General features: G+C 47.0%; 1 protein-coding gene across 2 annotated transcripts in view; it reads right to left on the bottom strand.

Moving 5' to 3' along the window:
- ARHGEF6 (Rac/Cdc42 guanine nucleotide exchange factor 6) overlaps positions 1-15,909 on the bottom strand; it is a 712,936-nt gene that overhangs the window by 43,018 nt on the left and 654,009 nt on the right. For both annotated transcript variants that reach the window (XM_085607964.1, XM_085607965.1), the window contains exon 20: positions 5,652-5,763. In XM_085607964.1, the coding sequence (XP_085464090.1) occupies positions 5,652-5,763 (112 nt within the window). The remainder of the gene's footprint in view (positions 1-5,651; positions 5,764-15,909) is intronic.

Genomic DNA, 15,909 nt, shown 5'->3' on the forward strand with positions numbered 1-15,909 from the left:
ATGGAGTACGCTGGGAACAGCAATACGCATGGGCCTTTAAGGGGTCCATCAGTACTTCAATGTCTGGTGGCGCATCCAATTCTGATCCGAGAAATATATCCAGGATGTATTCTTGGCTGCAAAGCAGGCAGCGGAAGACAGGTTGTATGCAGTCAAGACAAACAGGCATTAAGGATAAGAACCAATGCTCGTTCAGTTCTTGAAGCAGAGGTGTGCCAAAGCAGTGTTCCATGCGCTCACGGCAACGCAGCACTAGCAGTGCTGTCTCCATTCAGAGTTGAACTGGGTCCATAGCGAAGTAGATAAAAATAAAATCAGTATTCCCGCCACAAGCTGGAGTCCTTCAAAAATGCTTCCCAACACGGACTGTGTGAAAGATGGTATAACTTCGAAAATCGTCTGAAAGGTGCTAACCAAACCAGCAGGGGAACTCTTCAGATAACAGGCCAAGTTCGCTATTGAAGCGTTGCATGCCCTGTAGAGAGAAATGTTGTTTCAAACTAAGGATCTGCTTAAAGCATCTTTACAGCTGGAGCCACTAAAAAAAACTTCTGTGTCTCCATTTCTGCATCTAAACATGAATGGTAATTCTCAATATTCATGCACATATCCTTCTCCTATGCTTCTTATCTGCCTATCTGTTGGTATTGGACACAATATTGTAATTGGAAATTCATGACCAGTAGGGTGATGGTAACATGGATTATATAGTCAGTGGATGTTGTCTCAGCCACAGTGAAAGGTAATCGATCTAATTTTTCAATGTGCAACATGGTATATTTTGCATCTCTGCGCGCCATTACTATCTGTCTTTCCCTTAGATCGTATACCGAAAACAGATTTGTACTGTTGATGTAACGTCATAGCACGTGGCCAGAATGTAACGTTTGTAACGTCCAGCTCAGTATTACTCTTGACTTTAATTGTGACTGTCCATGTTGTCATAGACATGTCTTGCTGTATTATGTCAATTGTGGAAGACACTATGTTGCGCAGTGAATACATTCTGGATGATAATGTAGTCATACCGTTATCAACCACAGCCAAAGGCTTTTCTAAATTAACCCTATCAATCTTGCGCAATCTCTCAGAAGCTTCCTGTTGAGAAATCTTTCATAGCACTTTGTATATTCGTATGACGTGGGTTCCGGGGATCTAATAAACAAATCCCTGAAATCCATGTCATCAGAAAGAAGGGGCAAGTGTTGCTTCACCTGGAAAAGTGTTGAGGTTTTTAGCCAATCAAGGCACAACTTCCCAAGACTATATGACGTCACCACCCTGAGTGTTTGGTTTGTACACATCGTTGATCAGGCCTATTGATCCTAAACCCTTCAGTGTTACCCAGGAAGCTAGATTGACATCCGTTTGTGTCCACAGGCCATACCAACCATCCCTTCCAATTGGGATCTAATGAATTAAAGAAACCATTACATATGATGGTATCTAGTGTATCCTCACTTATAGTGTGTTAAGGGCTGCCAATTCTCGAAGCGTGAGAATGCGGGCATACACGCTGTGTTCAAATCCTTTATTTTAGCTATCCCGAGACATGAAGTTTGTTGAGCAAAATCATTTGATGTGGTGTGACGCATGCTCTAAATAAGGGCTCTGTTGCCTGAACCTGCCAATCTTTTGTCCCCCAGATAGATTTAGGGGCAAAACCCTGTATAGACAGTTGGGAAATAAAGGAAGCTGAGCATATCCGCTTAGTGTTTGTAAGCATATTTTTCTTTGAAGGAGTAGGTGGAAGCCTATAATAATACGAGGCTGGGTCTGATGTTTCAAAACCTGAAAAATAGGCATACTTTTGTGCAAATGTTTTTGAATGACCTTTTGGCAGTGTTGGACAGTGTTCCCATTGTGTGTAATTGTAAACAGCGTGCACGATACTAGCTATGTGCAAAAAATGGTGACCATAATGATGGTAGCAGAACATGTCTCTGTAATTAGATGTACCATCATACAATTCATCATTACAAAATGCAGCTGATTGCTATAGAACTGCAAGCAAATTATGCAAAGCTTCCATGTCCCAATCATCAGAGAAAGTACTAGAGGTGATGATATAATTTAAGGAAATTTTAAACAAATAAGGAATTTGCAATAATTCAGTAGGGCCATACACATCATAAGATACCCTGTCCAAAACAATTCCTTCAGGAACTGGAACTGCTGTAATGTTTACTGTGGGCAGAAGTGGTACAGGCGGTCACAGTTCCACTCGTGACGAAAGGCGTTGCAGAGCGAGTGCCGCCTTGGAAATTCTAATGTGGAGAATTGCTGACATTGCGCGATCGCTTCGGTGGCGAACAGATCTAACCAAGGCTCTCCCTACGTCTGAAAAAGACCTTGCACCACCTCTGAGTAAAGACGCCGTTTTGTGATTCACCTGGCACCGGCAGCTAAGTTAGTCCGCCCTGGCGTTCAGAGAACCTGCCAGGAGTTGAACCACCAGGGACATGCCCTGATGTTCCAGCCATGTCCAGAGACAAAGGGCCTCTTGACATAGGGTCCATGAACCCACCCCACCTTTCTTGGTGGAGTTGTCTGTGAACACCTGCACCACCTTCCCTTTGAGAGAGGGAAGGAAAGCCTTCAGTGCGAGACGAATTGCCCGGAGCTCCAGCAGGTTGATATGGAACCTGGACTCCACCAGGGACCAGAAGCCTCTGATCTCCGCCTCTCTTAGATGGCCGCCCCATCCCAGGAGTGACGCATCTGTCACCACTGTGAGGTCTGGTTGAGGATGGGAGAGGAATATGCCTCTGACCCAAGCTTGGTTTGTCAGCCACCACTGCAGTTGTTGCTCAGTTCTCTCCGAGATCTGGACGTAGTCGGAAAGATTCCCCTGATGTTGCGCCCACTGGAACTTCAGGTCCTTCTGCAGAGCCCGCATATGCCACCTGGCATGATCCACCAGCATTATGCAGGAGGCCATAAGGCCCAGCAGCCTCAGATCCCACTGAAATCCAGGATAGAGGCTGAAACTTCGGTGTCATACCCGAATAGCCCGGACTCGCTGCTCAGGAAGATAAGCCCGAAACTGTGCTGTATCCAGAACTGATCCGATGAACAGGAGCGAGTGCAGGAGGTCCGCTGTAGTCTGGAGGTGGGAGACGTCAGCCTGGGGCGATCCCACCTTCAACATCCAGTCGTCAAGATAGGGGAAGACTGGAACCCCTGATCCGTGCAGATGAGCTGTGGCCACCGCTATCACTTTCGTGAACACCCGAGGGGCGCTGGTAAGACCAAAAGGGATCACGCTAAACTGAAAAATGCTCGTGGCCTAACGTGAACCGTAGGTAATGCCTATGGGCTGGCAGGACAGGGATATGAAAGTATGCGTCCTGTAAGTCCAACGCTACCATCCAGTCTCTGGGGACGAGGGCAGGCAGGACCTGAGCCAACGTGAGCATCCTGAAATTCTCCTTCCGGTGGAAACGGTTGGGGGCCATGAGGTCTAAGATAGGACGCTGGCCTTTGTCCTGCTTGGGTACCAGGAAGTAGTGGGAGTAGCAACCACAACCTACTTTTGGCACAGGGACCCTTTCGATAGCTCCCTTGGCCAATAGAGCTGCAATTTACTGGCGGAGAAGGGCCAAGTGATCCTCCGACATGCGATGAAAGGATGGTGGCATCGAAGGGGAGGGACTAGCCCCTTCGGACTATCTGCAAAACCCACCTGTCCGACGTGATGTTTTGTCCGTGGGGGAGGTGATGGCGAATCCTGCCGCCCGCTGGCCTCTGGTGGCCCTGAAAGGTCAGACTAGGAGGGCTTGGGAGGCTGCTGCAGGAGGTTATGTGTGGACTGGCCCGCCTGCTGGCACCCAGGCCCGCATCGCAGGGTGCCATGTCCGCGGCCACGCACAGGCAGGGTCGAACGAGGTGGGGCACTCCTTCCGTAGCCACGAAAGGGGCGATAAACAGACTGTGTGGTGAGAGAGGTTGCCGCAAGGCCCAAGGATCTGGCCGTAGCCCTAGAATCCTTGAAGCTCTCGAGCGCAGAGTCCGCCTTGTCACTGAAAAGGTGACGGCCATTAAAGGGCATATCCAGTAAGTTGGATTGGACATCCCCAGAGTAACCAGCGGCGTCAACCAGGCGTAGCGCCTCAAGGCTACTGACATGGAAACCGTTCCACCTAGAGAGTCGGTGGTATCCAGCCTACATCTGATAGTGAACTTAGCTGCATTTCTACCGTCTGCCACTGCGCTGGTGAGAATGGCCCAGGCCTCCCTCGGCACTGTGACAGCTTTTGCGCACCTGTATCCCACACTGTATGGGTATGACAGCCCAAGAGGCATGTAGTGTTCACTGACAGCAGCGCTAAGCTGGCAGAAGAAAACATCTTCTTCCCAAGGTGGTCCAGCTTCTTGGATTCCCTATCCCGGGAAGCAGTAGGGAATGCGCCTTTAGAGGACCAGGCTTGGACCACCAAGCTCTCGGGGGTCAGATGATGGAAGAGGAAAAGTGGGTCGCCCGGGGCTGGGCAGTGGGGTCGGGCAATCATTCTGTCCACAGGAGCTCCTGTGCTGGGCTTGGACCAAGTGCTCAGAAGGTCGGTGAGGGCTTCATTAAAAGGCAGAAGGGGCTCCAAAGAGGCCGCTGCTGGTTGAAGCACCTCTGTCAGAAGATTAGTTCTGACTGCCACCGTAGGAAGCTCCAGGCCCAAGGCCTCAGTTACCCTATGCAACACCACTGCGTATGAAGCTGCCTCCTCGGTAGCCACAGTGGGGGGGGGGGGAGAAGAACATGCCAAGGTCTGGGGAGGTATCGAGACCACTGGCATCACCCAGGTCCTCTCATCAGTCCGGCTCTTCAAGCTGGTCAGCCAAAAGGTCCACAGACCCCTCCCATTCCTCCTCACCCTCCTTTGGTTGCCACTCAGGCCTCAATGGAACACCAGGAATGAACAGAGGCACAAACGTACCTTCGGGCACCAGTACAGACGTCGGAGCATCATCACTGGAATCGGTACCGGGGAAGGTACCGTGAGGTTGACTGACGTCGATCCGGATCCAGGTCTGGATCCTCGGGGGCCCTCTGGCGCAGGGGCTGGAGCCGCCGACATCGAAGGCCCAGGGCCCCCAGCCAGTCTGCGGGGCCCAAAGGTGCGCCGGCGGAGTCAGGCTGCCCAAAGATGCCGTGAAGCTCTTCGTAGAAAGCTCAAAGCTAGGCAGGGGACGCTCATGCTCCGGGAAAAGGAGGGAAGTGCGGAGCCGTCCCAGGAGCAGGATCCGAAGACAGAGCTGAAGAGCGATGATGCTCCAGGTCCTGCGTCAGCCGACGGACGTGGCGAAGGGCGACGGTGCGTTTTCTTCTTGTGCTTCGACTTACCTGAGGAGTGCGAAGACTTGGATGACGAATGGTGATGGTGGTTCAGCGACAAAAGTAAGATACTGATCCCAGGGAAAAAGGATTAAGTGCCAAAGGAAAAAATTAAAAGAACAGGAGAAAATTGCTATTGCAGTTTTGGGTTATGTCACTAATTTCTGTACAGGAATAAAGAGTTAATGCAAGTAATGTTGCTGAGATTGGAGATCGTAAGAACAGACGCAGAGACAGGAAAGAAGCATTTTTCTCCTCAGTACACATTAACAGGCTAGCGCATAATGAGACACAATGAGTAAACATCAAGATATGTACTTACTTTTCTTCTGTGACAGTTTGGCCATTGCTTTTGGTTTCTTCTACAATCAGTTTTTCTTCCTCCGGAAGTAAAACCTGAGGAATGGAGTCCTTGTGAGAGCCTAAAACGCAGGCTGTGAAAAAAGGAAAATTAGATTATGTTAACATCATGCTTTGAATACCATATCCAGGACGGAGCGTTATGGTTTCTCTTTTCCTGTTTACCTTCAATAATATCTGTTCAGAATAAGTTTTCCTCTTTATAAATCAGTCTTTCGCTTGAAACAGCATGGCCTAAAATGGTTTCAATGCTTACTATTTAGGTCTAGATTGACAGCGTGTTGTCTGCCACTAAGTATAAATACATGCATAAAGTAGCTTTGGTTCATCCATTGGCTTGTTTGTGTGAATCCTCTTTATGCATTAGCTGGATAGCCTGTCTATGCTTTTTTGATTAGCCCACTGCTTTTTGCGGATGTTCACATTTTGTGAAAAGCAGTTCCTACGTGCTCGGAACCCATGCAAAAATCAGTCCACGTGGTGTCTTTGCTACTGTTCACACATGGCATCTCTCCCGATTTTTGGCAGGATGGTCCTTATTTTCTCAGCAGCACAATGTGTCCTTTTGAAATTTCTCCTTCTGAAAACTGCCTTGACTCCGAAAGCAAGGTACTGTTTACCACTGTCTTGTACTGGAGTCAAGGCAGTTTTAACCAGGAGAATGTTTAAATAGTGTGGATAGTACATTAAATATACCCTGAAGCTTCTCCGTGAACCCATTCTGACTTCACGTGACACCTAACAAGCAATCTGAGAATTTTTGCTTTATTGGTTTGTTGGAAAGTGGATTATTAGTAGGGGCAAATGTTTATCTGCAGCTAGCAATAAGGCCACTAACACAGTATAGGGCTCGGGATAGGTCTTAGAAAGTTATTCCCATGCTCAACCCTTGGTCGCTTGGCTGGGAGCAAGCAGGCTTAACTTCAAAGACAGCTAGGTAAAGCATTTCAAAACACCAAATCAGTAAATAATTAAGACACAATGTATAATAAAAATCCAACACCAATTTATAAAAATAGGAAATATTTTTCTCTTTACAATTACACCAAAACGACAAAAATCCAAAGTAGGGAACCGGAGATAGGAATTTTCAAAGATTTAGCATTATCTAGCACACAGAAAACTAAAGCGCCCTATCGGGACATCTGGTCGCATAGACCGGGTCAAAGTCAAAGTTTCCGGCTCGACCACAATGGAGCCCTGTGCAGCTACCCCTCGCAGTAGGTCTTGGTCAAAGTTTTTACCTTCTGACTTAGAAACTTTCTTCCAGAGTCTTTCAAAGCTCTCAGCCAGTCTGGATTCGGTGAGGGCTCCCCAGATTGCCTTGCGGCGAGCTCCCGGTCAAACTTATGAAAGTCCGGCCTCCGGAGCATTCCAACAGGATGAACCAAGGATCCAGGCCAACTCGTGGTTGAAGGCAGGCGGCTTGACTTTCACGGTTGCTCCCGGTCACGTTTTCTTCGTTCGAACTTAGAAACTTTTACGGAGCTTTTTCTTACGGGGTCCTTCGATGCTCTTCACCAGGCCGGATTCGGTCAGGGTTCACCGGCCTCAGATTTCACCTACAACCCGGTCAAACTCTGGAAGTCAGACCTACAGAGCTTTTCAGCAGGACGAACCTGGACGGCAGGCCGGCTCGCGGTTGAAGGTAGGCAGCTTGGCTGGCCAGGTTGAGTCGGTCCCCTTATGGAGTTTTATTCCAAAGTTCTCCAAACTTCTTCAAAGTTCCCCAAAGGGTCCCAAAGTGTCTCAAACCTACTCCAGGGGTCTGGACGCTCCAAGATGGTCCTTGAAAGTTGAAGACTTCAGTTCCCACAATCCACTTGGACAAAACCCTTACAAATCCACTGGTAGTGCTCCAGGTTAAGGACTCTTGGTGGTGATGTTCCAGGTGAGCTCTGTTAACCTGTAGCTTGCAGGGAATACACTCTTTAGTCCATTTATAGAAAGGTAGTTCACAGGGCTGTAGTTCTAGATGGTGCAGAAGGCGCAATCTTCAGAGTGCAGGTCTTAGGGAATGCACATCAAACTTCTCAGAATGGCCCTTCTTACTTTCTTAGGTTTCAAGCAGCAGATCTGAGAGGCTCTGCCCCTCTCAGATACTTACTCCAAGTTCTCTGGGTCAAGCAGTTGGGCACTCCTGTCCAATGGAGAGTAGGGTACTGCCCCACGGTATGGCCACTTCCTTCAGAGTGTGGCACTATTTTGTCCTAGAGTGCTCCAATTCTTCCAAATTCATATTGTCTGATTTTCCAGCAGGGAGAGAAGACTGGCTAAACACACCCCTAGGATGGCTAATCTCCAAAGTCCCTAACCCTTCCATCTGCTCATTCCTTCCTTACGCCTAGCATCTGGCTGGGTTCAAAAGAGTAGAGTTGCAAATGACACTGGCGTCTTCCCCTTCCCTTGAAGTCCATTGTTTACGACTCCTCCCCCTGCTCTAGCATTCCTGTGCAGAGCTGGTCAACCCCAGGGGCTCTTTATCACCTCTTCAAAGGATCCTGGCTAATCCACTTGACTCTGACCAATCAGAACAGACCACTGGAAGGCTGAATCTGGGCTTACAGACAAGAAAGTCTTATAAATTATTGTCTGTACATTTTAGGAGAAATTCAACAATATAATATTTTTGGATTTCTCAATACCATTTTGGGGAGTCTTCGAATGCTATTTTTATCATTGTCCTATCAGGATTTATTAGTTAATAGCTTCTTGCCATGTTAACCTAGGTGGCAGGGGATCTGCAATGGGAAAAATGACTTGGGCCATTTTTACAGCATCAGGGCTTATAAAAACATAATTTATAAGTACTCTGTCTATATTACAGGACCCCCACCCCTGGAACACCTAGGAGAGACTTTAGGTGTTCTGAATATGTAAACATATTGCAGATCCTCCCTCCACAGTGCTCCTAGCACCAAAGTCGATTTTGTGCAGTACTTTATCACAATGTGGGGAGTGAAATGTGCAACCCAGGGCATATAAAACTCATTTTTATAAGGGTCCTCCTTATAAATACCTTCCCCCCACCCCTGGGATACCTAGGGGAGACCCTGGGGGTACCTAATATGCCCCCACATTGTAGGTTATCCATTTTTAAGTGCCCCAAACACCAAAGTCGAGATTGAGCACAATTTACTTTTTAAAAACAGTTCTGCAACAGAGGGCTAATTTTAAACTGACCTCAGGCTCAGCAGTGCACACATGCAAGTGCAGAAAGGGATGCTGGCCTCTAAACTGCCCTGCCCTATTATATACCATTGACTTATAGGGTAAGTCATGCCAATCACAGGGGTACCACAACCCATAGTGTACCCTAGTGTATGTAGGTGTTTTCAGTGTATTCTAAGTGTCTCTTTCAGCATAGCACTGGCACTGGGCCGGGTTATGCAGAGCCCAGGGTCAGTCAGAGTCTGTTACCACTAGTACCAGTCAGCAAAAATTTGGTGGGTGTCCAGGGCACAGGATGACTTTGCAACATGGTTATTCTCAGAAGTCTCCTAGAAATCAAGTCACTGGGAAACATGCAAGTAAATTTTGACAGCGTGTATGACTTGGTAACATGATCTATAACGCGTTTGCCCTGCTTTATTTGATTTACGTATAGGAACCTAGATGCTCTTAATATACATGAATTCCTGTGCTGAGAATTTTCCTCTGATCATTTTGAAAATTCATATAGCTTTTGCGAGGGCTAGTGGAAGGTTTGCTACTCATTGCCTCAATGCATGAACTCAACTTAATGACTGACTAGCGTTCCACTTTAAATATTACTGTAGCCAAACATGCTCACCTCCAGTCACAAGTTGACTGTCCCGAAGGTCTTTGGTTTCCCCTCTTGTTTAATCTCTTTCAGGTGAAATATTTGGGTCCAACCAAAGTGTCACAGCATGGCTCAGACATATAAAAAGTGCAAACCTGAACAAATTCAACAGCTGCGTTTCTTCACTCTTAACTTCCTGCCAGGCAACAGGGTATATAAATGTCCTCACTTCCTCCTAAATATTTTTTAGCAATATAGACGGGGCAGCTGAAATTAAGCGACAGAGGAGGACCACATTATATGGGAGGGATTCATTAAGCAGCAAAGTAAGTCATGAGGCACATTCTGAGCAAAGAACGACTTCCCCCTCTACTTACGCTGCACCAGTTCAGGAAGGACCTCAAGACCTGGCTCTTCGGATGACCCCAGCACTCAATGGAGCCATCCCCCCCAAGCCCCACCAGCACCTGGAGACCCTTGCGGGTTAGTAGCTGCACTTTACCAACCACTGATTGATTGATTGATTCTGTGATAGTTAACACCAAAATACTGCAATAAGCAACTGAAAGATAACCAGTTGCAAAGGACCTTGCAGTGAGTGGCAACATGTGATGCCATGTTTTAGTAACTTTGAGCTGATCAATTTAAATTGTTAAAATTATGCAACAGATAGATTATGTGCCAAAAGCAGTAAAATGAGAAGAAATCTTGCATCTATTGACCTAATAAGGAATTCTAAAGCAACAATCAAGACCCTTCTCTAAGAAGGAAGACACATATGTAACCCTTTTTCTTAAGCATCAGTCCTACTGAAATAAACAAGCACTGGTAAAGCCAATAGTGCTCGGCTTTTGGAGGCCCAGGTTTGGCTTTGTCATTGCCTTTTATTTTTCGCATACTAAGACACCCCAGGCACATGTGCACAACTGGCCAGCGATGCACATAATGAAAGCCTATTCAAAGATGGCGACGGATGAACACACATGCTTTGTGATGCATGAGCAAGTTTGTGTCATGACGCATGCATGCATCATAACATGTACGGTAGGCATTTTAATTTACCGTTCTAACGCACAAAGAATAAAAGCGCGCACACAAAACAAGCATTTGCAATGCAATAGGTCTCGCATTTGCAAGAGTTTAAGCTTTTGGCATTGTAAATGACAATGCCTTTTATTTATCTGTTTTTATAATTAACATTTAAATAAAAGGCATTGTCATTGTCATTTACTATGCCAATATCTCAAACTCTTGTAAATGCGAGACCTATTTCCTTTTAAAGAAGCAGCTGCCACTGTCCAGGGCTGCTTGGAAAGTGAAAGTGCACATGGCATGCTGAATGTTGCAGGAAAGCAGGTCGTGCCTGAAGTAGGAGAAACTCATTATAGAAAATAGTGCTTACAGACTAAATAAGACATACCTTGTAACAACAGAAGTAAAAGGGCCAGTCCTCATTGAAGGTTACAAATGAAGACAAGGCGGTACTAAGCAGCGACTAACAAGCATATTAACGAATCAGAAGCCAGCATGTACAAAGGACAATGACAAAAGTAAATGAAAAATATGGGCGGAGAGTGGACAGAGCTTCAAGTCCATACTCGAATACAGCATGCCTCGCAGAGCACCGCATGCACTGCCCAGGCTTGACCTAACAAGCATTGGCATAGCCAATAGGTCTCGCCTTTGGGACCTTATAAGTGTTTAGCCATGCAACAGTTGATGTTGTTGCACCAAGGATATTGTGCTGCATAACTAAATACTTATAAGGTCCCAAAGGCGGGACCTATTGGCTATGCCAATGCTGGTTTCTTTGTGCAATGCATTTATGGAAGCAAGGCAAACACAAAGTTGGGGTGAGGTGGCAAAGTGAGCAAAAGAACGATGATGGACTCAACCAAGATCTGTGACTGGGGGGTGGGGGGGGGGGGGGGGGATGTCTGAAAAGTTTCAGCGCTTCGTCCATCATCTCCTTATGTTTGCTTTATGTGATCAAGTACATTTTTTTTTTTTTCAGGAGCCAACGGCTCCCTGCTTTATGAGATCAAGTACATAACATGATTAGTCAATGCACGTCAAATAGTCTCGCTTCAATTGCAGTACAAAAGTTCAATAGGAGACAGCTTGATACACCAAAGATCAAATAGTATGAGGTGAATGATCCCTGAAGTTGCACCGGAGGAGCCAAATCCAACTGTGTATATTTTAACGAATTGCGAACACCCGTGCCCCAGAGGTGCTCTGTCAAGCCAGACCATAAAATTTAACAGATACTGTTAAGTAGTGCAAGAGCCGAATGTGCCTCGTAAATGTTTGCTATTTAAAATGAAAATACAATAAAATAAAACACATTCCAACAGGGAGCAGGCATGTAGATAAAATACCCGTCTGTATTGTTGATTTGGCCAGACTTTCATCTAATCCCTGGCACTCAGGGCCCAAGGTTAAATTAAGGACTAAAAGTCATTAGTTGGAATTACGTTTACGCTGGACCTTACCTAATGATATATTAGGTGTGCTGAAAGGTGGCACAATGTGCTGTTTCATTGCAATTGCTGCCTGTTTTTGCTAGCTGCAGTGTCAGACTGTTTTTCCGTCGGGTGCTGCGATTTTACTGCACAACGTAGAATGATTGCAAACCGTGGATGTAGTGATAATCAGGTTTATGCCAATTTTTCATCAACTGGACTTGAAGGAGTGTAGGGGGTGGGTGGCGGCGGCAGCAGAAGTAAAATAAGAGTTGGATTTGTGCTACAAAATAGTAACCGAGAAGGAGAGTGTCTGTTAATCATATATCCAACAATCTGCCAGCTCAGCCAATCGAATTTGAGATATTCCATTGAACCCTTAAAGAGGTTTCAAGGTCACTTTAGGATGGACCAATGAGAGTGTGGCGAATTTAGTTTGGCAGCGGGAGTGTACTATGGACACAGCTGCTATAACTGCCTGTTTAAAAGGGAACATTCGTTAGGGTTGGTCATATTCGAAATCTGCTCTGACGTCAAGTTAAGCGCCTCGTTCAAGCACACAAGCGTTTTACGAGGAAGCCGCTGTAAAGAGCGTAACCACACAGCCCGAGGGGGAGACTGGGCAGTGCAACCAGATTACAATGAGACCCAGGACTCCGTGTTTTCCTACCACAGTCTGCTCTGAAGTGGGGTCAGCTCACAGGTCATAGAGCGCCTTTATAACTGCGAGGGAACTTCAAGCTGCAGACAGTCACTTTTAAGAGAATTGACATGGAGGCAGGAATTGATGGTGGGCTGCTGAGGCCCTAGTCAAGCCATCAATGGTTCAACGCCTTCACAGGGTAGTAAGTGCTATTTAGATGCACCTACCTTGCAATACACGGTCCATGGAAGGAGCCCCCAAACATCAGCATGAAATGCATGATTTAATTAAGTCAACAATCACTCCACGAATAGCAACACATTAGACATTTTGAAAATGTTGTTCTCGACTGGTTAGTACAACATAGTCGATCTTGAAATTCCGTCATCTAAATAATTCACAAAATTATGCTCATATACAAAGGCCAGTAAGTGAAACTGAACATTCTGTGCATAGGGTTAAACGGAGCCCCCACGCCATTGATAAAAAAAACAACAAGTGCACGCTCCTCGCGCTCAAAGTAATAAAAATAAAAAGTTTGACGAGAGGCAGCAGGGGAATGGGACAGAGGAGGGGTCCTGCGCCTGTTTCACTTGCGGGAGTGAGCAGGAACCATCTGTTAATTACAAACAGATGGTTTGAAAGCTCGCTCCCACAAGGGAATCGCCAAACGTGCATGCGTTGCCATTGAAAGCAATGCAACGTGTGCACATTTTTGGCCCAAAAAGCGAATCGATATCAAGAGGTCTCCTCCTATGCAGCGCATGCACGCTGCGTAGGCGAGACCTAAAAAAGGGGATCAACCTCTTTCACCTAAAACAGGAAAAATCAGCGTTTCTCAGGTTTTGTGGGTTCATTGTGATGTACCCAGCATGGGGGAAAAAGAAAAAAAAACATAGGTTGGCATACTCACAATTATCGCCTTATATGAGCTATAATGTGCATGTTAGGGTTTTATAAGCATGTTCATGTTGAGGCATTTTCATAAGCAGTGTTTCATAATACCGCCCTCCTCTTTCCATCTGTTACTTGAGGTCAGGCGAGGACAGAATAAAACTAAGCAGCTATTAAGTAAGTATCTGAATGCATGGTTGCTGTCAACAGAGCAGCTGTCTCCATAAAGGGCGTCTCTATAATCTAAGGAATGGGCAGCGTTTTTCAAATTGATTAAGATTTTGCAAACTGACCTATGTACTAATAGGTCAGTTAAAAAAAATCATCACCATTTGGAGAGGGTCGCAATTCAAACGATCTCATCAATATTCATTAGGTAGGTAGGTTACAAATTATGACGCACTCTGATTGGATAAAATCACAGGGATGGTGGCCCGATGGGGTCAGCAGACCACCATATGTGGCATTTAAATAAAATATATTTTTTATTTTAATGCAGACTGTTTCCCCTAAAGGAACAAGTCTGGACTTTAGAATTTTTTTAAGAAAGTTGTTTAAGAGTTGGTAGTAGTCCCCTGAAGCACTGCCCATGCTCCACTAACTTTTCGTTTTCATTCACAAAGGGGAAAGGCTCCAGGGGAACCGGTTCGCCATAGCAAATTGGTTACCACCTCCGTTGAGGAGATAGTAACCTAGCCATGATTTGTGACTGAAAGTGTGGTAATAAACGATTGATACACAGCCTTCCAAATTCCAATTTGGAAGGCACACACTAAACAAGCCCCTTCCAAACTTGGAGTCAGTATGCACTTTTGGAAAACACTTAAGCATTAAGCAATCTCAAACACTGATTTTGCAAATTGCAGAATGTGGAACCTCTAAATGGCTTTGTACATCAGGAGACACTGCCGCCCCTGGAGAACATGTGGTGAAATGTTTCAGCATGACAATTCAACATGGAGTACCAGCCAGTGATGTCCGAGAGCCTGAACACCAGCACAACTGCTTAAAGAAATACAACTAGGAAAGTCTAGTGATCACGAAAGGCGATCTGGTACATAAGAGGTTCTATTTTCCTACAAAACCATACAGTATTGCCTTTGAGCAATTATCGTTGACAAACAATGTGTGTGAATCCTGTACTATAGGGCAAGCACATGGTTAAAATTCAGGACATGCTCAACTATTGACCCCTGAATCAATCAATCAATCAATCATGGCATTTATATCGCGCACTACTCACCCGGAAGGGTCTCAAGGCGCTTGGGGAGGGGGGGGTCTGCTACTGCTCGAACAGCCAGGTCTTGAGCTGTTTCCTGAAGGCGAGGTGGTCCCGGGTCAGCCGCAGGTGGACCGGTAGGGAGTTCCATGTCTTTGCCGCCTGGTAAGAGAAGGATCTTCCTCCGGCGGTGGCTCTCTGAAAGCGGGGGACGACGGCGAGGGCGAGGTTCGCGGATCGTAGCTGGCGGGTGGGCGAGTAGAAGGTCAGGCGGTCGTTGAGGTACCTTGGGCCCAGGTCGTGGAGGGATTTGTGTGCGTGGGTGAGGAGTCTGAACGTGATCCTTTTGTTGACCGGGAGCCAGTGCAGGTCTCTGAGGTGGCTCGAGATGTGGCTGCGTCGAGGGATGTCCAGGATGAGTCGGGCGGAGGCGTTCTGGATGCGCTGGAGTCTCTTCTGTAGCTTGGCTGTTGTTCCGGCGTAGAGGGTGTTTCCATAGTCCAGTCTGCTGGTGACGAGGGCCTGGGTGACTGTTTTCCTCGTCTCGGTCGGAATCCATTGGAAGATCTTGCGGGGCATGCGGAGTGTGAGGAAACAGGATGAGGAGACGGCGTTGACTTGTCTGGTCATCGAAAGAGTGGAGTCCAGGATGAAGCCCAGGTTGAGTGCGTGGTCCGTTGGTTTGGGTGCGGTGCCTAGGGCCGGGGGCCACCAGGAGTCGTCCCACGCGGAGGGTGATGGTCCCAGGATCAGGACTTCTGTCTTGTCCGTGTTCAGCTTTAGGCGGCTGTCTTTCATCCATTCGGCGACGTCTTTCATCCCTTCGTGGAGGTTTGCTTTGGCGGTGTCGGGGTCTCTGGTGAGGGAGAGGATCAGCTGGGTGTCGTCGGCGTAGGAGATGATGTTCAGGTTGTGTTGGCGAGCGATGGCCGCTAGAGGTTTCATGTAGATGTTGAAGAGCGTAGTGCTGAGCGATGATCCTTGCGGGACGCCGCAGATGATCGTGGTGGCCTCCGAGCGGTAAGGAGGCAGACGTACTCTCTGTGTTCTTCCGGAGAGGTATGAGGTGATCCAGTCTAGGGCCTTCACTTGGATGCCGGTGTCGTGGAGGCGTTGTACTAGGGTGCGGTGACAGACAGTATCAAATGCAGCGGAGAGGTCTAGGAGGATGAGTGCTGCTGTTTCGCCGTTGTCGAGCAGGGCACGGATGTCGTCGGTGGCTGCGATGAGAGCGGT

Source organism: Triturus cristatus, chromosome 5_2, assembly GCF_964204655.1.
Source record: "Triturus cristatus chromosome 5_2, aTriCri1.1, whole genome shotgun sequence".
NCBI lineage: Eukaryota > Metazoa > Chordata > Amphibia > Caudata > Salamandridae > Triturus > Triturus cristatus.